Source organism: Medicago sativa, chromosome 2 (assembly GCF_051527215.1).
Source record: "Medicago sativa cultivar Bolivia chromosome 2, Bolivia_mono, whole genome shotgun sequence".
NCBI lineage: Eukaryota > Viridiplantae > Streptophyta > Magnoliopsida > Fabales > Fabaceae > Medicago > Medicago sativa.
The window spans coordinates 73,179,491-73,204,711 of NC_140750.1; the positions used below are offsets into that span (position 1 = coordinate 73,179,491).

The 25,221-nt window shown below is 31.6% G+C and overlaps 1 protein-coding gene and 1 long non-coding RNA gene across 2 annotated transcripts; both read left to right on the top strand.

Annotated features, from left to right (window-relative positions):
• Positions 1-4,535: 4,535 nt before the first annotated feature.
• On the top strand, positions 4,536-5,684 carry LOC146950524 (uncharacterized). Its single transcript, XR_015027561.1, has 4 exons — positions 4,536-4,603; positions 4,889-5,032; positions 5,111-5,203; positions 5,377-5,684. It is a non-coding gene; the product is annotated as an uncharacterized LOC146950524 (long non-coding RNA).
• Positions 5,685-7,185: 1,501 nt separating this feature from the next.
• Positions 7,186-11,068, top strand: LOC146950525 (uncharacterized). Its single transcript, XM_085746460.1, has 2 exons — positions 7,186-9,025; positions 10,600-11,068. Exon 1 carries the CDS (start codon positions 8,342-8,344, stop codon positions 8,963-8,965), a length of 624 nt encoding a protein of 207 aa, XP_085602586.1. The 5' UTR covers positions 7,186-8,341; the 3' UTR covers positions 8,966-9,025; positions 10,600-11,068.
• Positions 11,069-25,221: the final 14,153 nt, after the last annotated feature.

Below are 25,221 nucleotides of genomic sequence, written 5' to 3' on the forward strand. Positions count from 1 at the left end.
GTACCAAATGATTTTTTCAAGAAGTTTAGTTTGGCTTTGAAGTATTATACATTTTAATTTTGCGTTGTCTTTATACGTTACATCAAAATCATTTGAAGTTGCAGTTGTAGAATCATACGAAATATCTCTTGCATTTTGATTATGTCTCCTAATTTTTAATTGGCTTCTTGCAGACACCACTAGGTGGAGGATCAAACGGCTTAAACATTAACCAAGAGTGAGACTTTTAAATGAGGAGGAGGAAATATTACATTTGGAGATAACTATTTTCAACATGAAGTTGTAATATTGTTTGCGCCTAGGAGAATTTTTATATAATTTCATTTTATCATCCTCATTTCCGGTTTCGATTAAGAACTGTAACGCATGTTTGCAATAGAAACTTATAATGTTTTATTTTGAAATGTCTGGTGATCAAATGTATTCAGACTCGTTTCAGAAATTTTGATGGTCTATAGCGAACCTACGACTTGGGCCCTAATTACTGAGTAGTATAAAAAAATGGAATTCCTAACGTTTGAAAATAATATACTTGAAGATGATACTCTTTATTATGTTGAAAAAAATCTTACAAAAACATCATACTACATACAAAAACCTTGAATTTTTTTTATTTGATATCCAAATACTCATACAAATTTCTTATGAGTAATTCTAGATGCAAAGTGACTAATAATCATGTCAGATCAATATGTTTTATATGTCTTTTTCCATACATAAAATGGTTAGAGAATCCAACATTTTTTTTGTGACATTGGTTATTTATCCATAAAAGTAGAATTAATCTTTGAAAATAGTACATAGTATTAATAAGACGGTTGAATATATAATAAAAATTATATTTTAAAAAAGTCTATTTTTTCTCAATTATGAGACTAGTGTTTGTGTGTGATGTGAGGAAGAAATAAATAAGTATAGTAGTGCTGTAGTGGCATTGTGTAACCTTTACTCAAGAAAAAGACAAAATAAATTCAAAGAGATAGGTATGGGAGTATATTTCAGTTCAAGCTGTCACCCTAGAGGTCAACAGAACAGAAGATATGTTCAGCGTGGGGGACCACAAGAAGATTTTGTACTGAAATTTATCATTGCATGAATATGGATTTTAACCATTATGATGGAAAAGCTATACGCATGCAAGCAGTCCTATTCTCAGTATACAAGGAGAAAATGTTGAGCCTTGGACAACCAATAATAATCATATGTGAAGTTGGCATACAAGGAGAAAATGTTGAGCCTTGGCATATATGGCTTTGGTGTTCATCTTACAGTTGTTACCCGTCCTTATGCATGGTTAGTTTTCATACGATGGACATTCAACTTCATACATTATTATTATTATTATTATGTTAGAATGCATTTAAGATTTAGTTTTTCCATGTTTACAGTTCACTTTATTGTGACATTGATGAAAATGGATTTAAACATTTGGTCCTATGTCGTGTCATAATGGGGAACATGGAGCTTCTTCGTCCAGGAAGCGATCAACTTTGTCCAAGTGGTTGCGAATATAATAATGGAGTGGATGACATTCAATGTCCAGAGTACTATGTGGTTTGGAACATGAACATGAACACACATATCTATCCAGAATTTGTTGTCAGCTTCAAGGCCCCTTTGGATGTTGAAGGTGATGTAATGTTACTTTAAAAAAAAATTCACCTTGTGTGTTTGTGTTATATATATGCTTTTGTATAAAAAATGATTTACAATTTGGCATTACATAATTATCACCGAAATGTGAAAGAGTTAATCATTGACAAACTAATTAATGTATAATTCTTTTTAACATATTAACCGCTCCACTTGTGTTTGACAAAACAATAATTTGTTTATGCTGCTAAGTTGTATGATTGATATTTCTTTCAACATCAGAAAAGTCTTCCTGATCATGACACGTCGTATTTCTTTTACAAAAAATGTTTATTCACATGAGAGTAAGAAAAATGGCTATGGATATTTTACAGTGGAGGACATTGTAAGTTTTTTCATAAGTTTTACATCTCATGTTTTCATGGTTTTCTGTGTAAAAGCAATATTAATACAGATTTTTTTTAACTGTTTTTTTAATCTAAGAATGATATCTATAGTGTACAACTTTCCACCTTAATATTTAATTTTTTTTTCTTTTTATGATTTTAACACATTCATATGCAACATTTTGAGGCTTTCATCTTCTGAGATTCGTTTTTTGGTTTTTAATCCTATAACTTTTTGCTTTATTACTTTTATCCAAATAATTTTGGTTTATGGGATACCTCAGGCAAATGCTACTATTGTCCCTCCTAACATTGGAAGATGTCCGAGGTCCCCCTGGATTCCATTTATCACGCTTCTTGCTTCCATCAGAAACATGGTTCCTTCCCGCATTATGTTTTTTGTTGATGCCCATTATGAATTGTTGAAGGTATGTAGATGAGTACCAATTGATTCCTATGTCTTAAATAATAAAATATTACTAATGTATTATGTCATGCCTGTGCAGTCAAAGAAGATTTCCCGTGATGATTTCATGCAAAAGTTAAGGTTGATTGTTGGATCTAATTTTCTGAAATCTGCAATGTATTCTCATTTCAAGGTACCAAATGATTTTTTCGGGAAGTTTAGTTTGACTTTGAAGTATTATACATTTTAATTTTGCGTTGTCTTTATACGTTACATCAAAATCATTTGAAGATGCAGTTGTAGAATCATACGAAATATCTCTTGCATTTTGATTATGTCTCCTAATTTTTAATTGGCTTCTTGCAGACACCACTAGGTGGAGGATCAAACGGCTTAAACATTAATAAAGAGTGAGACCTTTAAATGAGGAGGAGGAGATATTACATTTGGAGATAACTATTTTCAACATGAAGTTGTAATATTGTTTGCGCCTAGGAGAATTTTTATATAATTTCATTTTATCATCTTCATTTCCGGTTTCGATTAAGAACTGTAACACATGTTTGCAATAGAAACTTATAATGTTTTATTTTGAAATGTCTGGTGATCAAATGTATTCAGACTCGTTTCAGAAATTTTGATGGTCTATAGCGAACCTACGACTTGGGCCCTAATTACTAAGTAGTATAAAAAAATGGAATTCCTAACGTTTGAAAATAATATACTTGAAGATGATACTCTTTATTATGTTGAAAAAAATCTTACAAAAACATCATACTACATACAAAAACCTTGAATTTTTTTTATTTGATATCCAAATACTCATACAAATTTCTTATGAGTAATTCTAGATGCAAAGTGACTAATAATCATGTCAGATCAATATGTTTTATATGTCTTTTTCCATACATAAAATGGTTAGAGAATCCAACATTTTTTTTGTGACATTGGTTATTTATCCATAAAAGTAGAATTAATCTTTGAAAATAGTACATAGTATTAATAAGACGGTTGAATATATAATAAAAAGTATATTTTGAAAAAGTCTATTTTTTCTCAATTATGAGACTAGTGTTTGTGTGTGATGTGAGGAAGAAATAAATAAGTATGGTAGTGCTGTAGTGGCATTGTGTAACCTTTACTCAAGAAAAAGACAAAATAAATTCAAAGAGATAGGTATGGGAGTATATTTCAGTTCAAGCTGTCACCCTAGGGGTCAACAGAACAGAAGATATGTTCAGCGTGGGGGACCACAAGAAGATTTTGTACTGAAATTTATCATTGCATGAATATGGATTTTAACCATTATGATGGAAAAGCTATACGCATGCAAGCAGTCCTATTCTCAGTATACAAGGAGAAAATGTTGAGCCTTGGACAACCAATAATAATCATATGTGAAGTTGGCATACAAGGAGAAAATGTTGAGCCTTGGCATATATGGCTTTGGTGTTCATCTTACAGTTGTTACCCGTCCTTATGCATGGTTAGTTTTCATACGATGAACATTCAACTTCATACATTATTATTATTATTATTATTATTATTATTATTATTATTATTATTATTATTATTATTATTATTATTATGTTAGAATGCATTTAAGATTTAGTTTTTCCATGTTTACAGTTCACTTTATTGTGACATTGATGAAAATGGATTTAAACATTTGGTCCTATGTCGTGTCATAATGGGGAACATGGAGCTTCTTCGTCCAGGCAGCGATCAACTTTGTCCAAGTGGTTGCGAATATAATAATGGAGTGGATGACATTCAATGTCCAGAGTACTATGTGGTTTGGAACATGAACATGAACGCACATATCTATCCAGAATTTGTTGTCAGCTTCAAGGCCCCTTTGGATGTTGAAGGTGATGTAATGTTACTTTAAAAAAAATTCACCTTGTGTGTTAGTGTTATATATATGCTTTTGTATAAAAAATGATTTACAATTTGGCATTACATAATTATCACCGAAATGTGAAGGAGTTAATCATTGACAAACTAATTAATGTATAATTCTTTTCAACATATTAACCGTTTCACTTGTGTTTGACAAAACAATAATTTGTTTATGCTGCTAAGCTGTATGATTGATATTTCTTTCAACATCAGAAAAGTCTTCCTGATCACGACACGTGGTATTTCTTTTACATAAAATGTTTATTCACATGAGAGTAAGAAAAAAGGCTATGGGGATTTTACAGTGGAGGACATTGTAAGTTTTTTCATAAGTTTTACATCTCATGTTTTCATGGTTTTCTATGTAAAAGCAATATTAATACAGATTTTTTTTAACTGTTTTTTTAATCTAAGAATGATATCTATAGTGTACAACTTTCCACCTTAATATTTAATTTTTTTTTCTTTTTATGATTTTAACACATTCATATGCAACATTTTGAGGCTTTCATCTTCTGAGATTCGTTTTTTGGTTTTTAATCCTATAACTTTTTGCTTTATTACTTTTATCCAAATAATTTTGGTTTATGGGATACCTCAGGCAAATGCTACTATTGTCCCTCCTAACATTGGAAGATGTCCGAGGTCCCCCTGGATTCCATTTATCACGCTTCTTGCTTCCATCAGAAACATGGTTCCTTCCCGCATTATGTTTTTTGTTGATGCCCATTATGAATTGTTGAAGGTATGTAGATGAGTACCAATTGATTCCTATGTCTTAAATAATAAAATATTACTAATGTATCATGTCATGCCTGTGCAGTCAAAGAAGATTTCCCGTGATGATTTCATGCAAAAGTTAAGGTTGATTGTTGGATCTAATTTTCTGAAATCTGCAATGTATTCTCATTTCAAGGTACCAAATGATTTTTTCGAGAAGTTTAGTTTGGCTTTGAAGTATTATACATTTTAATTTTGCGTTGTCTTTATACGTTACATCAAAATCATTTGAAGATGCAGTTGTAGAATCATACGAAATATCTCTTGCATTTTGATTATGTCTCCTAATTTTTAATTGGCTTCTTGCAGACACCACTAGGTGGAGGATCAAACGGCTTAAACATTAATCAAGAGTGAGACTTTTAAATAAGGAGGAGGAGATATTACATTTGGAGATAACTATTTTCAACATGAAGTTGTAATATTGTTTGCGCCTAGGAGAATTTTTATATAATTTCATTTTATCATCCTCATTTCCGGTTTCAATTAAGAACTGTAACACATGTTTGCAATAGAAACTTATAATGTTTTATTTTGAAATGTCTGGTGATCAAATGTATTCAGACTCGTTTCAGAAATTTTGATGGTCTATAGCGAACCTACGACTTGGGCCCTAATTACTGAGTAGTATAAAAAAGTTGAATTCTTAACGTTTGAAAATAATTTACTTGAAGATGATACTCTTTATTATGTTGAAAAAAATCTCACAAAAACATCATACTACATACAAAAACCTTGAATTTTTTTTATTTGATATCCAAATACTCCTACAAAATTCTTATGAGTAATTCTAGATGCAAAGTGACTAATAATCATGTCAGATCAATATGTTTTATATGTCTTTTTCCATACATAAAATGGTTAGAGAATCCAACATTTTTTTTGTGACATTGGTTATTTATCCATAAAAGTAGAATTAATCTTTGAAAATAGTACATAGTATTAATAAGACGGTTGAATATAAAATAAAAAGTATATTTTAAAAAAGTCTATTTTTTCTCAAGTATGAGACTAGTGTTTGTGTGTGATGTGAGGAAGAAATAAATAAGTATGGTAGTGCTCTAGTGGCATTGTGTAACCTTTACTCAAGAAAAAGACAAAATAAATTCAAAGAGGTAGGTATGGGAGTATATTTCAGTTCAAGCTGTCACCCTAGGGGTCAACAGAACAGAAGATATGTTCAGCGTGGGGGACCACAAGAAGATTTTGTACTGAAATTTATCATTGCATGAATATGGATTTTAACCATTATGCATGGAAAAGCTATATGCATGCAAGCAGTCTTATTCTCAGTATACAAGGAGAAAATGTTGAGCCTTGGACAACCAATAATAATCATATGTGAAGTTGGTATACAAGGAGAAAATGTTGAGCCTTGGCATATTGATAAGTGCTAAAAAGTGTTAATTTCGTGTTATATTTTAAGCACTTTTTGTTACTTGTTTTGCAAGTTATTGAAGGAAAAGCCGAGAAATTAGCGTTAAATGCCTTATTACGCTTTATATATCTTACTCTATCCTTTTATGCAGAAATTTACCCCAAGACACTGAGCAAAGACCAAAAATCATGAAAAAGTGCAAATTAGCAAAAGCTGGTTTTGAAGAATTCGCTATTAGCGTGTTCAACGCTATTAGCGAAATTGGTCCAGAGAGGTACGCCATTAGCGTACCTGGAGCGAAGCAGAAGCTGGGTTTGAAGAAATACGCTATTCGCGTATATTACGCTATTAGCGTAAAAGCTCCAGAAAATCACGCTATTAGCGTGATTTGGGCGAAGCAGGGCAAAAGGAGCAACGTGGCAGAATCTCATTGGCCACCATTTAGGCCGACCTACTTCGCTAATAGCGTATATGTCGCTATTAGCGTAGGTGTAAAAACTCAGCCCTTTAAAATAAAAGTTTACCTCTCTTTTAGATATTTACTATTCCATTAGATATTATGTTAGATATTATTTAGATATTATTTTAGATATTTACTATTCCATTTAGATATTATGTTAGATATTATTTAGATATTATTTTAGATATTTACTATTCCATTAGATATTATGTTAGATATTATTTAGATATTTTGGGCTTGATATATTATATATTATTAGAATTTCATTAGAGAGATAGATAGTTCATATTAGTCTTAGGAAGTTAGTTAGTTTTATAAGTTTTTCTCTAGCTTTTCACTTGTAAGATATTTTTAGAGAGAAAATAGGGTAGTTCTTCATAGAGTGATTTTGGTTTTGGAAGTTGGATCTTTATTTCTTTGTTGAGACATCACAAGTGTAATGAATCCTTCCTTTTCAATCCATCCTTGCAAGGCTTCCATGATGATGTGTAGCTAAATACTCTTTGTTGGGATGAGAGGTACTTGATTCTTGCTAACATGTAATCTTTTGATCTTGCAAAATATGATTCTAGCAATTTATATTCAATATTGTTGTTATTCTTGTGTTAATGCTTTCAATGAGATTCAAGATGATTTGGACACAAACTCTTGAATCTAGAGCTAGAATAGCAATATATCTTAGGTTAACTTACTTGACATCTTTGTTAATCTTGTGATAATCACCATAATCAAGAACTCAATGCTTTCGGACATTTAGTCAGACTGGACACGGTCGATTAAGTTATTCGATCGTCTTTGTGATCGTTTAAATGATTTGGTTACGAACGTTTAAAAGATAGGTTATAAAAATACATATCGTTTTATGACACGATCGATTATGTTATCTTTTAAATGATATTGACACAATTGTTTAAACGATACCTTAGAACTAATAATATCGCTTTGGACACGAAGGATAGTTTAGAAATGATTGTGATAATGTTGTTTATAAAGCTAGAATTCGTATGGATCATTAGTTTACGTGTGACGCTTGGTTAAGGAACGCTACTCCTAACAAGTTTCAATCCTTATTAATCTCATCTTTTACTTTTTGCATTTAGTTAACATAGTTGTAAATTCAAACAAACAATCACCCTTTTTACTTAGAATGATATTTGATGTTGAAATATCCGTGATGTCGCACTAATCCCTGTGGAGACGATACAAATACTTATCTTGTTTTTGATGCAAAACTACTTCATCAAAATGGCGCCGTTGCCGGGGATTGGTGTTTAGATATCATAGATAGAACGATTGATTTATTGTTTTAAGTATTCGTACATATTCCGTAAATATTTGTCTTTACTTTATAGTTATTTGTACTAACCCCTCTTTGATAAACAAAGAAAAGTTTCTTGTTAGTTGTTTCCATTTCAGATCATCACCTAGACAAAATCATGGCTGATCATGGTTATAACAACTTCTACACTCCACCCGAGTATGAACCATATCAACAGCATCAGCAATATCCTTTTGGAGATGAACGAATGACCAATGTGGAAAATACTTTGAATATCTTCATGCAACAATCCATGATAAACATGCAAAATACCAACCAAAGATTGAGGAATTTATCAATTCAGTTGGAGATGATTCAAGCTAAAATCATGGATAATCAAGTCAACATTCAATCCACTCATGATGGAGAGATTGTTGGAGAAGGTGTTGTTGAACTTGAGGAAGATGCAATAGTAGAGGAATGTGGTCCACCACATGAAATCGAACTTCCTCAAGAAAGGTCATTTACTGAAGAGGACAAAACTATTGATAGCGGAGAAGTGATAGAGGTGGTAGAGAGAAAGGAACGGTTACTTAGCAAGGAAGAAACATTTGAACAAAAGGGGAAGAAAGTGAGCAAGGCTGAAATTGACCGGGTCATTGATGAAATTTGCGCCTTGTTCAAATCAAAGTTAAGGAGGACATGGACTCCACATCATCTGTATCTTAAGTTCATGGAATTCCTCCCGAAAAGAAGGAATACAAAGGATGATGTATTGTCCGTCTCATTTTGGCCACCCTAACGAAAAAGGCGTCGAGCTAACGACGTTAAACAAGCGCTTGTTGGGAGGCAACCCAACTTGGTAAGTTCTCTTACTGTTAAAATAATGTGTTAGCACTTTTGGTTAATTTAGTACTTCATATTATTGTGGAAGTCTTTTGTATCACTCTTGCTTAATTTCAAATCTCAGATGATTGGTAATGATTCATAGTTGTGATCAAAAGCGCAAAGCCAAGGTACAAGTTTCCAGTTTTTCTAGGTTTTTACTCGAATATGGAACGGGTACTTTGTGTAAATTTCATGTCATTTAGTTCTTCGCAATAATGTGTTTGTTTGTGAACCACTTAGTTCTAACCTAAAAGTGAGGAAACCTCAAGTGTTTGTACATATGCAAGGAGACCGGTTTTCATTGTTTAACTCGGTTGTTTTATGTTAAATCCAATAATTGTTTTAAATTGTGTGAAGGCATGGAAGTGATCAAGGCACATTTTTGTTTATGAGTGAAACATACTTGACCACAAATAGCCTACCTTGTGAGAAGAGCGAGTATTTGCTAACCCACTTGAGCCAAATGAATAGGAGTCCTCAATTATGAACTGTCAATTCATAAGCACAATGCTTGATGAATTTGCCTTTAAACTTTTCAATATCCAGTTCATTTTTGACGCACTTTAGGACTCTGAGTTGTTTTTAATTGTTGAACCCTAAACTTTCATTGTTATTTGTCCCTTTTGCCTTAGAGTAAAGGAACATTCAAATAGGGTGTATTTTGATTCAAGTTGGGGAGAGAAGGTAGATGTAAATCTTTTGTCAAGTATAATGGTGTAATTTTATCTTTGATCAAGACAACATGTTGTTGTAAATATAAAAAGAAAAGAAAAACAATGTGTACATGAAAAGAAAAAGAAAAAGAGAAAAAGAAAGAAAAATCCAAAAAGAAAATAAGTTGTCAAGATCAAAGTTTGTCATGTTTAAGCACCAAGGGTTTGTGATGATTGGTAAGAAAGATTGTGGATTTTAATGGTTGATACAAGAAATGTTTCTCATTGATAGGCTTTTTGATTTCAATTGCCCCACATATGACATTTCTTTTGTAGCCAAGCCAAATTATAACCCTCAAAGACCTTTTGATCCATGTTTTCATGCCTTTTGAAATGATATTTGGATGGACACATAACTTGATTGGAATGTTAACTTGATTGCCGGATGTGTGTTCATAACCCTCATTTTTATGTTTTCAATTGTTTATCTACTTTCAAAGAAGTGTGTTAGGTGTGGTTCGTGAATAATTATATTATTGTCTTGAAATATTTGACATGAACTTTGTACTTAGGACTCATCTCATGTTGGTAGTAGAATTTTAGATTAGTTGGAAACTTAGACTTGCCCGCGCATTCACTTTTAAATCATTCGTCTGAGAAAGTTTTCAAAACCTTTTGTACTTGTGTCTTGTCATTTACTTGTTTGATCTTTTGTTTGAGGACAAACAAAGAGTTAAGTTGGGGAGAGTTTGATAAGTGCTAAAAAGTGTTAATTTCGTGTTATATTTTAAGCACTTTTTGTTACTTGTTTTGCAAGTTATTGAAGGAAAAGCCGAGAAATTAGCGTTAAATGCCTTATTACGCTTTATATATCTTACTCTATCCTTTTATGCAGAAATTTACCCCAAGACACTGAGCAAAGACCAAAAATCATGAAAAAGTGCAAATTAGCAAAAGCTGGTTTTGAAGAATTCGCTATTAGCGTGTTCCACGCTATTAGCGAAATTGGTCCAGAGAGGTACGCCATTAGCGTACCTGGAGCGAAGCAGAAGCTGGGTTTGAAGAAATACGCTATTCGCGTATATTACGCTATTAGCGTAAAAGCTCCAGAAAATCACGCTATTAGCGTGATTTGGGCGAAGCAGGGCAAAAGGAGCAACGTGGCAGAATCTCATTGGCCACCATTTAGGCCGACCTACTTCGCTAATAGCGTATATGTCGCTATTAGCGTAGGTGTAAAAACTCAGCCCTTTAAAATAAAAGTTTACCTCTCTTTTAGATATTTACTATTCCATTAGATATTATGTTAGATATTATTTAGATATTATTTTAGATATTTACTATTCCATTTAGATATTATGTTAGATATTATTTAGATATTATTTTAGATATTTACTATTCCATTAGATATTATGTTAGATATTATTTAGATATTTTGGGCTTGATATATTATATATTATTAGAATTTCATTAGAGAGATAGATAGTTCATATTAGTCTTAGGAAGTTAGTTAGTTTTATAAGTTTTTCTCTAGCTTTTCACTTGTAAGATATTTTTAGAGAGAAAATAGGGTAGTTCTTCATAGAGTGATTTTGGTTTTGGAAGTTGGATCTTTATTTCTTTGTTGAGACATCACAAGTGTAATGAATCCTTCCTTTTCAATCCATCCTTGCAAGGCTTCCATGATGATGTGTAGCTAAATACTCTTTGTTGGGATGAGAGGTACTTGATTCTTGCTAACATGTAATCTTTTGATCTTGCAAAATATGATTCTAGCAATTTATATTCAATATTGTTGTTATTCTTGTGTTAATGCTTTCAATGAGATTCAAGATGATTTGGACACAAACTCTTGAATCTAGAGCTAGAATAGCAATATATCTTAGGTTAACTTACTTGACATCTTTGTTAATCTTGTGATAATCACCATAATCAAGAACTCAATGCTTTCGGACATTTAGTCAGACTGGACACGGTCGATTAAGTTATTCGATCGTCTTTGTGATCGTTTAAATGATTTGGTTACGAACGTTTAAAAGATAGGTTATAAAAATACATATCGTTTTATGACACGATCGATTATGTTATCTTTTAAATGATATTGACACAATTGTTTAAACGATACCTTAGAACTAATAATATCGCTTTGGACACGAAGGATAGTTTAGAAATGATTGTGATAATGTTGTTTATAAAGCTAGAATTCGTATGGATCATTAGTTTACGTGTGACGCTTGGTTAAGGAACGCTACTCCTAACAAGTTTCAATCCTTATTAATCTCATCTTTTACTTTTTGCATTTAGTTAACATAGTTGTAAATTCAAACAAACAATCACCCTTTTTACTTAGAATGATATTTGATGTTGAAATATCCGTGATGTCGCACTAATCCCTGTGGAGACGATACAAATACTTATCTTGTTTTTGATGCAAAACTACTTCATCACATATATGGCTTTGGTGTTCATCTTACAGTTGTTACCCGTCCTTATGCATGGTTAGTTTTCATACGATGAACATTCAACTTCATACATTATTATTATTATTATTATTATTATTATTATTATTATTATTATTATTATTATTATGTTAGAATGCATTTAAGATTTAGTTTTTCCATGTTTACAGTTCACTTTATTGTGACATTGATGAAAATGGATTTAAACATTTGGTCTTATGTCGTGTCATAATGGGGAACATGGAGCTTCTTCGTCCAGGCAGCGATCAACTTTGTCCAAGTGGTTGCGAATATAATAATGGGGTGGATGACATTGAATGTCCAGAGTACTATGTGGTTTGGAACATGAACATGAACACACATATCTATCCAGAATTTATTGTCAGCTTCAAGGCTCCTTTGGATGTTGAAGGTGATGTAATGTTACTTTAAAAAAAAATTCACCTTGTGTGTTAGTGTTATATATATGCTTTTGTATAAAAAATGATTTACAATTTGCCATTACATAATTATCACCGAAATGTGAAGGAGTTAATCATTGACAAACTAATTAATGTATAATTCTTTTTAACATATTAACCGCTCCACTTGTGTTTGACAAAACAATAATTTGTTTATGCTGCTAAGTTGTATGATTGATATTTCTTTCAACATCAGAAAAGTCTTCCTGATCATGACACGTCGTATTTCTTTTACAAAAAATGTTTATTCACATGAGAGTAAGAAAAATGGCTATGGATATTTTACAGTGGAGGACATTGTAAGTTTTTTCATAAGTTTTACATCTCATGTTTTCATGGTTTTCTATGTAAAAGCAATATTAATACAGATTTTTTTAACTGTTTTTTTAATCTAAGAATGATATCTATAGTGTACAACTTTCCACCCTAATATTTAATTTTTTTTCTTCTTATGATTTTAACACATTCATATGCAACATTTTGAGGCTTACATCTTCTGAGATTCGTTTTTTGGTTTTTAATATGTTCTATATGTCTTTTTCCATACATAAAATGGTTAGAGAATCCAACATTTTTTGTGACATTGGCAATCTCAAGCATTCTTTCAATAATTCTAACTTAGAAAAACTTCTTTTTGAAGTGCAACGGTCACTAATATAGTTAAGAGAACTCAACAATTGAAACATTTGAATAATAATTTTGAGAATTTCAAAATGCTGACATGAAAACATTTGACAAAGACATTTGCAACATTCTCTATAGAAAAATAAGAATACGAGAAATGCCTAGAAGGAATGTTCATAGGAAATGTGATATTTGATTCTCTAATAGTCCATTTTTTTCATTAAAATGTCTCTAATTTTAGCATCAAGAATACCCCCAATTTCTAGATCATAGATATCTAACGAAGATATGGTATGGTCATAGATGCCTACATCAACATTTGCCATCAAGAACATTAACATGATCATTGATGGGATTGTCATCATTCAAATTTTCATTAAATTATACAAGATCATCTTCTACTAGGACTAATACATCACTATCTGAAGGCTCTTCTACTCGTTTACAAACAAATTTATCTATTGCTCTCTTTTGTGATTTTGTTGATTCTAACACTCGTTTTCTTTTTTTCTTTTTTTTTCTTCCTTTTTTTATTTCTAGATTCATGTTATCCCAACAAAATTTTACAATAAAATAATGAAACAAAACAAATAGAATGATAACACTTGAATTGTGTTCGCTAACAAAGCTCAACGAATTATCGTCAAATTATTCGAGCCTAAGAAACTTTGCATGCAAGATTTCTAAAAAAATTAGAAATAAACTAATTGAAAATCTTCAAATAAAAAAACAATTGAAAATAAAATAGGCACAGTGATTAAAAATCAATAGGTTGTTGTTATTGTTTGATGGTTACATAATTATTATTGTTTAATAAAACATACAATAGAATTTCTCTCGTGAGCTTAGTTGATTTGACAAGGACACTACATAATATATTCAGGGGTCGGAGTTTGAACTCCGGACACCTCACTTATTCACCTATTTAAAAGGTGAACTTCTAACCAATAAACTACTAAACCGAAAAATACAATATAATTGAATAGTAAAATAAATGGAATTTCAAATCGTTAAATAGAAGCAACAATGATAATTAAAAGGAATTGTGGTGAAGAAGTAAACATGAACGGGGTGTGGTGCCTGATGGTCGGATATCGCAAGTGTACCAAATCGTTTACCAAGTAATAAAGTGATAAGTATAGTATCATATCCACATGGATTGTCGTTTCATCCAAACAATTCCCGTTACTTGTTTTTGTAAGTTTGATGATTTAAAATATAAGGGTTAGAAATCTTGCAATTTTTATCTATCTGTAACATAGCAAGTTTACCTGTTTTTGGTTGCAAAAAAGTAAGCAACGGTTAGGATTCTTCGAATCCCCTTTGTTTATATTGTTTGATATTAAGTAACAGTAATGTCGCGTTTATTTATCTTAGGTAAACTATACAAGTGATGAGGTCGTTGGGATGTTCTAACCTAGTCGGTCGTCAAGTTGCACCTGTTGATCGCATGGTGATCCTTATGTGCAGGGTCTTACTATCCCAGTTGATTATAGGTCTATCCCTCCGATGAATAATTGCACCTGTTGATCGTACGATGATTCTTACGTGCGGGATCTTGCTAATTCAAAGCTAATTGAAACATAAACTTCAATTGGCATTCCAGTTTTTCCCAAGGCAATGAAGGTCAAGGTTCCATTAGGTCTGCCCATCTATGAATCTTAGGACACTCATAGCACACCCTCTCTACGGTCTTAGTAGTTCTACACACGGGCAGCCCTAATCTACGTCTACCTTACTAAGGGTTTCAAGAGAATGGTTCGATAAAGGTTTATTCTCTGAAGACGCTTGTTTCCCTAATTACTAACCAGTTACATCATAGGTTCACCAGAGTTACTACTCAGTCTTAGTAATGTCACCTCCTAAGTACTTACTACTAGGGTCAACTCTCTTTTGGTATCTTTCGCTAGTTAATAATCACTTACTTCCTAGAAAGATAATTACTAGTATAATGCTATAAATATTAAGATATAAGGAGCAAGATAGTAATAACAATGTTAGGCCCTGTCACAACCTAAGTACCTAATCTAGGGTTACCCTTCTTTGAAATAAATAACTAAATCAGGAACTTAATAGAGAACAAAAGAATAAATAAAATAAACGACATATTATATTAAATAAATATCCAACAAAAATAAACAGAGGTTCATCTTAGAACTCTAACCTAAAAGGATTTAGTTACACATGGTAACTAAAAACAAATTACTAAAGATAAAAACATACCCTAGAAAATCAAGGAGAAGATAGAAACTCTCTCGAAGCTCCAAAATTGCCTTCCTCTTGAACTGCCACAGTTCTGAACGAGAATTTCTGAATAAGGAAGGCCAGTATTTATAATGAGAGTTTCTACCTGGGTTTGGGCTAAAAAGTGTGGGCTTTACCCAACACGGAAGAAGGAAAAGACGCTTGCGCCCCGCATTTTTGCATGCACAGGGCGCATCATAAACACCCTAGGCGCATGTGAGTATAGCGATTTGCATGCCCTAGGCGCATGGCATCTGTTTGCCAGGCCTAATTTTCTGATTTTCTGTCGTTTTAGGCCTTCTCATTCAAATAACTTGCCTCAGAACTTGGGAACATAATTTCTCCCATTTGTAAGTATTCTGAGGCCTCTTGAATCTTCATTCTTGGTTTTCCTAAGTCGTCACAATTCTTCAGATGTTCTTGATTTGCCGATTTGCATGATTTCTTCGTGAACTACTTCAAAAACCCCCTAAAATTGCTATGTTTTGAGAAAACTAGAATTACAGACTCAAATATAGAAAACATTATAAAAGTCCTGAAATCATAGGCAATTACTATAATACTCCTCCTTTTTGCTGCTAAACCCTACTGATAATAACTGAAAAACATACTAAGAATAACGTAAGATGACTTGTCATCAGTGTCTTGGTGATATATATGATTGATGACTATTACACTTTAGAAAACTCCAATGATGATGATATTGATCATCAAATAGTCAAATATTAGAATTTATGTACTTGTTTGGATGTTTTTGAGAGGATTTTTTTGTATGCTTCCGTGTCTTTGTTTTTTGTGTAGTTGGCTTGGTCCATTCCGCTTTTGGTTTGGGTCATTAGGAGAGGGGTTTGTTTTTGTTTTTTGGTGTTGGTGTTTGTCTATGTGGTTCCTTTTGGTCGTGTTGTCAGTCTTTGGTCAATTTGGGTGGTCAATATATCTGTGTACATACGTCGGTTTTTTTATTATATATATATATATATATATTCCATTAAAAAAATGCACCTTAACTTGTCACTATTTTCTCTTTTCGCACGATCTTTCTCAATTTCTTCTCATAATCAAACACATTCTTAATCTCGTGAAGTTCAAAAGCTTTTGTGCCCAAATAAGACAAGAATTTATAAATAAAGATATTTTTAGGATCATGATAACATGTGCTCGATAGATATATGTTAAGCTTTTGTCCCCAAGGCAATGAAGGCCAAGTTTCCATTAGGTGTGCCCATCTATGAATCTTAGGACACTCATAGCACACCCTTTCTACGCTCTTAGTAGTTCTACACACGGGCATCCCTAATCTACGTCTACCTTACTAAGGGTTTCAAGAGAATGGTCGATAAAGGTTTATTATCCGGAGACGCTTGTTTCCCTAATTACTAACCAGATACATCCTAGGTTCACCAGAGTTACTACTCAGTCTTAGTAATGTCACCTCCTAAGTACTTACTACTAGGGTCAACTCTCTTTTGGTATCTTTCGCTAGTTAATAATCACTTACTTCCTAGACATATAATTACTAGTATAATGCTATAAATATTAAGATATAAGGAGCAAGATAGTAATAACAATGTTAGACCCTGTCACAACCTAAGTACCTAATCTAGGGTTACCCTCCTTTGAAATAAATAACTAAATCAGGAACTTAATAGAGAACAAAAGAATAAATAAAATAAATGACATATTATATTAAATAAATATCCAACAAAAATAAACAGAGGTTCATCTTATAACTCTAACCCAAAAATATTTAGTTACACATGGTAACTAAAAACAAATTACTAAAGATAAAAACATACCCTAGAAAATCAAGGAGAAGATAGAAACTCTCTAGAAGCTCCAAAATTGCATTCCTCTTGAACTGCCACAGTTCTGAACGAGAATTTCTGAATAAGGAAGGCCAGTATTTATAGTGAGAGTTTCTACCTAGGTTTGGGCTAAAAAGTGTGGGCTTTACCCAACACGAAAGAAGGAAAAGATGCTTGCGCCCCGCATTTTTGCATGCACGGGGCTCATCACAAACACCCTAGGCGCATGTGGGTAGAGCGATTTGCATGCCCTAGGCGCATGGGTTGTTAAAGCCATGTGTTAGGCATTTTTTATGCCCTAGGAGCATGGCATCTGTTTGCTAGGCCCAATTTTCCGATTTTCTGTCGTTTTAGGTCTTCGTCTTCAAATAACTTGCCTCAGAACTTTGGGAACAAAATTTCTCCCATTTGTAAGTCTTCTGAGGCCTCTTGAATCTTCATTCTTGGTTTTCCTAAGTCGTCACAATTCTTCAGATGTTCTTGATTTGCCGATTTGCATGATTTCTTTGTGAATTACTTCAAAAACCCCCTAAAATTGCTATGTTTAGAGAAAACTAGAATTACAGACTCAAATATAGAAAACATTATAAAAGTCCCGAAATCATAGGCAATTACTATAATACTCCTCCTTTTTGCTGCTAAACCCTACTGATAATAACTGAAAAACATACTAAGAATAACGTAAGATGATTTGTCATCAGTGTCTTGGTGATACATATGATTGATGACTATTACACTTTAGAAAACTCCAATGATGATGATATTGATCATCAAATAGTCAAATATTAGAATTTATGTACTTGTTTGGATGTTTTTGAGAGGAGTTTTTGATATGCTTCCGTGTCTTTGTTTTTTGTGTAGTTGTCTTGGTCCATTCCGCTTTTGGTTTGGGTCATTAGGAGAGGGGTTTGTATTTTTTTTTTTTGGTGTGAGTGTTTGTCTATGTGGTTCCTTTTGGTGGTGTTGTCAGTCTTTGGTCAATTTGGGTGGTCAATATATCTATGTACATACATTGCTTTTTTATTATATATGTATATTCCATTAAAAAATGCACCTTAACTTGTCACTATTTTCTATTTTCGCACGATCTTTCTCATTTTCTTCTCATAATCAAACACATTCTTAATCTCGTGAAGTTCAAAAGCTTTTGTGCCCAAATAAGACAAGAATTTATAAATAAAGATATTTTAAGGATCATGCTTTCATGTGCTCGATTGATATATGTTAAGGATTCAACAAATAAACAAATAGTTAATATTTATTGAAAAAATAATTATTAAAATATAAAAAAATAATTTGACACAATTTCTAATACATAATATCTATCTTATGAAATTACCAAAGTAATAACAATTAATAGTATTAATCAAATACCAACATTAAAATCCAAGTAATCAATATGTAGACCTTTCATAAAAAATGATAAAATGGGTGGACCATGATGAAGTGTCAAACTAGGATTGCTTATAAGCAATTCATGTTGGAACCATTATACCTTAATGGGCTAGTACGCAATGATTATGATGACAATATTTTGGCTAGACAGCCCCTTAAATTTTTTTTTTTTTTTTGAAGAAAGCCCCTTAAAAAAAAATAAAATACAGTACATGGACAACCTTCCGAATTGAAATTTTATTAGTCCTACAATATTTTAGACCATAATAGAATTTCTCACTATAAAATTGTTGTTCGACGATAACTATGTCTTACTTACCAATGCCAATTGCCAATGTTAGCATGACACCTATATAGCCATGTTTTTGTCACTCCCTTAATGTGCTTATAAGCCGTACTTGATTAAATAATTAGAGCAGTTGATTACTGATTAGTTATGTTAATATATACCCTTTGCATTGGTCAAAATGGGATAATTAATATTTTCTTTGGCAAGTTCCTAACTCTAATTAGTTGGAAGAGAACAATGGTGCTGCATAAACGGCCCAGTTCTTATGTTTGCGAGTGCCAACCACTTAATTTTTATATCACTAATCATCATAATATGATAATATCACAATAACAAAGTACGCCGAAATGTGAAGTAGATGGATAATTTTAAATATTCATTTATGATTTGTGATAACATTAACGTATGATATAACATTTACACCATTATATATAATGTCAAGTTCGTGATAAACACGTAAACTCTTTGTTTCTATTTTCATTATGCGCCATGTTTTGAGCACTTCCAATCCATAAACGAGTTGACTTGATTATTTTTTATTCTCTTCGCACTATTGCGATGAATTTTTCTTTAGATTGAATTGAAAAGCATGAACAAAGTAGGATGTGACCTCCAATATGTGATTCAAAATTCTACTATGCTTCTCCTTTTGCTGCTCTTATAAGGAAAAGTCAATTAATATTGAACTCTTACCTAGGAACATTAGTACATAGCTATATGCATACTCATCAATCATCATCTTATACTTCATCCCACAATAACCGTCACGTTTTCTTATTTCACACGCACACCATCTGTTTTAAATACACATTGCAATCAACTATTTCAGAGCGCATGTTATACAACTTTGATTATTAATATATTCAATTATTTATAATAAAACATCATAAAAAGTTGATACTTAATATTTATCGAGACAAATAAAACAACATCTTATATACTAACTTTTATCGTTATATATTAGTAAAAAATATGATCAAGATAGATTATGTGAATAGTATATATGATCAAAGTGTGACAAGAATTTATGAATGAAGGGAATATTAAATAGAAGTTATATACTCTTAGAGAGTATAACAATTTTATTAAATTTTCATTATCATTAATGCAAAGGGAAGAATAATACTACCTAGAGAATGATACATATGTTATTAATTAGAGTTTAATGTTGATGGTCCACACCCTCTTTTCTCTATTAGTTATATGGTGAACATGATAATACTCATAGAGTTTGATTTGATTAAGTATGTACCCCCATCCAATCATTCAAAATTGTATCATATTTTTAAATTGGTGTTAATCAAATTTTGCCTACTTCCAAGGTATCTAAAATTTACTTAATTAAATAGGTTACTACTAGAAAAGAAAAGAAAAAAGATTACATCAAGAGATAAAAGTGACGATAAATGGAGTGGTAAAAATATGACTGAATGTATTATTTCAGTACTACTTTGTGAAGTATAAGATAGCGATCAAATAAAAAAAAGTATACATTTCAAAAATTATATCAGATTAATATTATTCACTCATGGGGTAAATTTTTCAACAGATCTATTTAATCAAAACTTGTTAAATAAATATTTGTAAAGATATCTTATGAACTCACCTGTAAATGTGTATCAAATTCAACTGACTTGAATTAAGAGTCAAAGAAGTTTGAGTTTTCAAATTCAACATTAGTTGTTTCAAAGAAAAAACCCTAAAAATATGTTTTGATGATGCGATTTGATTGGATACTTATAAAAAAAGTTTCGTACCACATAGAATTGATATTACGACATTGATATATGTAGTACACCCATTAATTTTTTACATTCAAATATAACCTCATTCATTTTTTTTCTATCTTCGTTTTTCTATCACATCATCAACTTATTACATCTATCACATCATTTTATTCCATCTCTTTCTCTCTGACGATGTATACACGAGTGTGTTTGGATGAGGTAATTTGGAAATTTTAAAGAATTTAAAATTCTAAGCAATTTACCTCAAAGTATTTGAATTCCCTCATAACATTAAATTTCCTCAACATTATATTACATTCCCTCATCCAAACAATGAAATTCACATCAAAGTATTTGAATTTTCTCATAACATTACATTCCATCAAAACATTCCTCCATCCAAACACACTCTAAAGAATATACATAAAACATTTTCCATTATTTAATCGAGATGATATATATCAATAATGCCATAGTCATGCGGCCCCAAATGAGCCTTCTCCATAGATTCCTATTCTCATGGTCAAATTAATAACTCTACTCTAGATATTTATCTGAGCCCACGGTGTAGGAGCTGGTGCCACGTGCATATAAAATGAAAAAATAAGTTCAGATTCCACGAACTTGGATGTTGATATTTCTCCTTTCAGGAACATTTTGTTATATAGAAATCAATCGCTGTCAACTTTTGTAGTTCTTGTGATACCTTTACGAGTTCAATTCTTCCTAAACTTTTATGATTGAATATGAAAAAAAATAAAAATAGACGGTTATAACGATGTAAATCCGTGTTAGTGAGACTTGGTGTTATAAATTTATGGTTAAATTTGTATTAGTGCTTCAAAGTATGATTTTGGGTTGGCTAATCATGCTGTGTTTATTAATTCATGTAGAGAAGAAAACTTATTTTTATTCAAAACAAAGAAAACTTATTTAAGAAGACTTTGACATAAAACAACAAAGTCTAAGAACACATTAATGATGAAAAGTTTAATGTGGACCACCGACACGTGCCGATTTTTCACCGACCTTGTTGTGAAAAAACAATGTTATGGTGTTGACTTTGCAACATGTCGCACATAGGAGTGTTGTTTTAATGTTTGAATTTGAAATCCTTAGCATTGTTGTTACACCGAAAGTGAAAGTGAGAGGAAGCAAAACGTGGATACTTTTCCTAACACAAACTTAATTGCACTACTTTACTTTGGTTTAGTAGTCTTTATTTACTCGATATAAGGTGTAAGCGGTTTGAACAAAATCATAAATTCAAAAATCAAAAAACATATATAATCGAAAATTATATGATCTTCTTTAATTTGGTTCAAAAATCAATCAAAATGAAGAAAATCAAATTGGTTTGGTTTGATTTTCTGAAACGCTAATAACCTCAAATTTTACTTGGTCTAATTTACACAATCACACGGTAACTTATACCTAAGCCGCTCTGAGGACCTTCCTTTTTCCACTAAGATTTGGTCCCACACTTACACCAAATCATATTGATACATTTTTCACAATCTATATTACAATCATTCACATCAATCGATATATTATGGACTTGCTAGTTTTAAAACTGTGATTTATAATTGGGTTTGTAGTTTTTCAATTTTTCACTAACATTAAGTCCCTCCTTCACACCAAATTGTTTAAAATTGCAACATACAAATAAAAAACAATGTATGGAATGTTGAATTGGGGATATAACATCTATCCGTAAAAATAAAAAATAATAACACATTTGAGATATAGTTTAAAAAAAGTGCTCCCCTAAACAAAAATATGTAGATTAAAAAACGTGATGTCGATTTTTTTTTAAAAAGTGCAGAAAAAGTATACAACATGTGAATTGTGATGGATAGAAAGAAGGAGCATCACGCCTCATGCAATCATGTATGAACAATATTAACCAATTTTCATAGATGATTTTAAATTGATTTGATTAAATGTGATTTTTTTTTAAAATTCAATGATTGAGGCCTATATTATCTGTTGATGAATTGGGGATGATTGATCCTTAATGACAAGTAGGATTCGATTCTTAAACGAATAAGATGAAGATCACATGTTGAATGAAAGAGATGAATAAGTTAGATGTTTTTAAGATGAAAATGGTAACTGATTGTAAAAAAAAAAAACAAAACTGTTGGTTTATATATATAAAAAAAAGGTTTTGGTTTGTAGTCAATGTTTACAAATAAACTTTTAACCAATCAATAATCCTTATTCCTTTCAACAAAAAAAATAGTATCCTTGCTTTTATTTTTTATTTTTTTAGATAGATGGAATGATAATAGTCATTAGAAACTCATACACATAAATAAGTCGGAGTTCGAACCTTGATCACAACATATGACCTGTAGTAATTTTGTTATTTTTGTCGGTTCAAGTAAGACTTAGGACTTGTGGACAATAGTTATCCTTATCAACCATCTTTATATATTTTTTTGGCGACCTAATCATCTTTATATATTCCTCTTATATTTTGAATAATTTATATCATCCTCTTGATAACGATGTAAAGATTAAAATAGGGGATATTTTACTATTTGTATGCTATTATTTGTTAATTTTGTAATGTATCATTATTGTTTTTGACTATATGTTATCTTGCTCCAAGTGATTAAAATAAGTCTAATGACAATTACATATCAATTAAAGTAAGAGCAAACCATTCAGATGAAAATTGTTGCATTCTACAATCGTCTGTGTGAAAATTTTGCTAAAATTTAAAATACTATTTGTTGGAACATAATGTGTGAGTTAAAAAAAATCCTAGGAATCTCATATAGAGACTATATACAATACTAATGTATACATAGTGGAAGTAGGATACGGGTCTCGGGGGATATCCATCCAATTTTGTAAACGGAAGTTAATGCAATTAAAATGACCATCCACACGCATAGCCAAGCCACCGTTGCCGGGCCGTCATGGTGGTGTATCAAAATTTAAAATACTATTTGTTGGAACATAATGTGTGAGTTAAAAAAAATTCCTAGGAATCTCATATAGAGATTATATACAATACTAATGTATACATAGTGGAAGTAGGATACGGTTCTCGAGGGATATCCAATTTTGTAAACGGAAGTTAATGCAGTTAAAATGACCATCCACACGCATAGCCAAGCCACCTTTGTCGGGCCGTCATGGTGGTGTATCAAAATTTAAAATACTATTTGTTGGAACATAATGTGTGAGTTAAAAAAATTCCTAGGAATCTCATATAGAGACTACATACAATACTAATATGAGTAATGTTATCAGCACTCTATTTTGAACACTCTCTCTAATACTCACTCTTTTATTGGTTTAAATCATTATGGGTATACACTTTGAAAATTGAACCAACACAAAGTGGTGGGACATACATTAATTTTATCCAATAAAAAAGTGAGTGTTAGAGAGAGTGTTGAAAAATGAGTGTTGTTAGCATTCCTCATACTAATATATACATAATGGACGTAGGATACGTGTCTCGAGGGATATCCAATTTTGTAAACAGAAGTTAATGCAGTTAAAATGACCATCCACATGCATAGCCACCGTTGTCGGGCCGTCATGGTGGTGTATTAATTTTTTATGAAGGATGAGATCCCAATAGTGGTTGAAATGGATGAACACCAAAATAAGGATAAAAAGGCTAAATAAATAGAGAAATGATATTTTGACAACCATTTTTTGACAACTTTTGGACAACTTTATCTCTCATACTCACATGATATTATTATCCTCTCTCTTCCTTTTTCTCTCTCCATTGTTTTTGACCAATAAAAAGTGAGAAAAACAAGGTTGTCAACAAAGTTGTCATCAAATGAATGTCAAAATATCATTACTCAAATAGAGACTCCTTTGGACTGAACACGATTATCCCTACAAAAAAATTATTCTTAATGACTCATGATTAGTATGATTATTATAGTGTGTCTAAGTCTACCAAAGAAGTATGGGAAGCTCTGGAAAAGAAGTATGACAATGAGGAAGTTGACGCTAAAAAGTATGTTTTATATCGTTACCTTAAATATCATATGACCAATGAGAGATCTGCAGATGCCCATCCAGTGAGATCTAGAAAATTGCTTAGGAGTTAATCACTGAAGGTATAATTTTAGATGAAAGATTTTAAGTTATTGTTATTATAGACAAACTACCTTATACATGTAAGGGATTCAAAAACCTTATAAGCATAAGACCGATGAATTTTCTTTAGAAAGTTTGATAATCTGCCTCTACATCAAGGAAGATGATCAAACACAAGAAAAAAAAGATAAGAGAAATGCTAACAAGTGTCCTTAAAACACCTGATAAGAAGTTTTAAATTTAATTTTTATCTTGTAATTTGTGTATTCAACACATTGAAATATCAAAAAACAATTTTTTTTATATGAAAGTTATCAATTGTTTCTATTTTTGATCTTGTTAGCGAGACCCAAAAGATAAAGTGTTTGTTGTCTTGAACGACATCAATAGAAAGAAATTTACATATGTTGATATGAAGCCAATTGAAAAACCG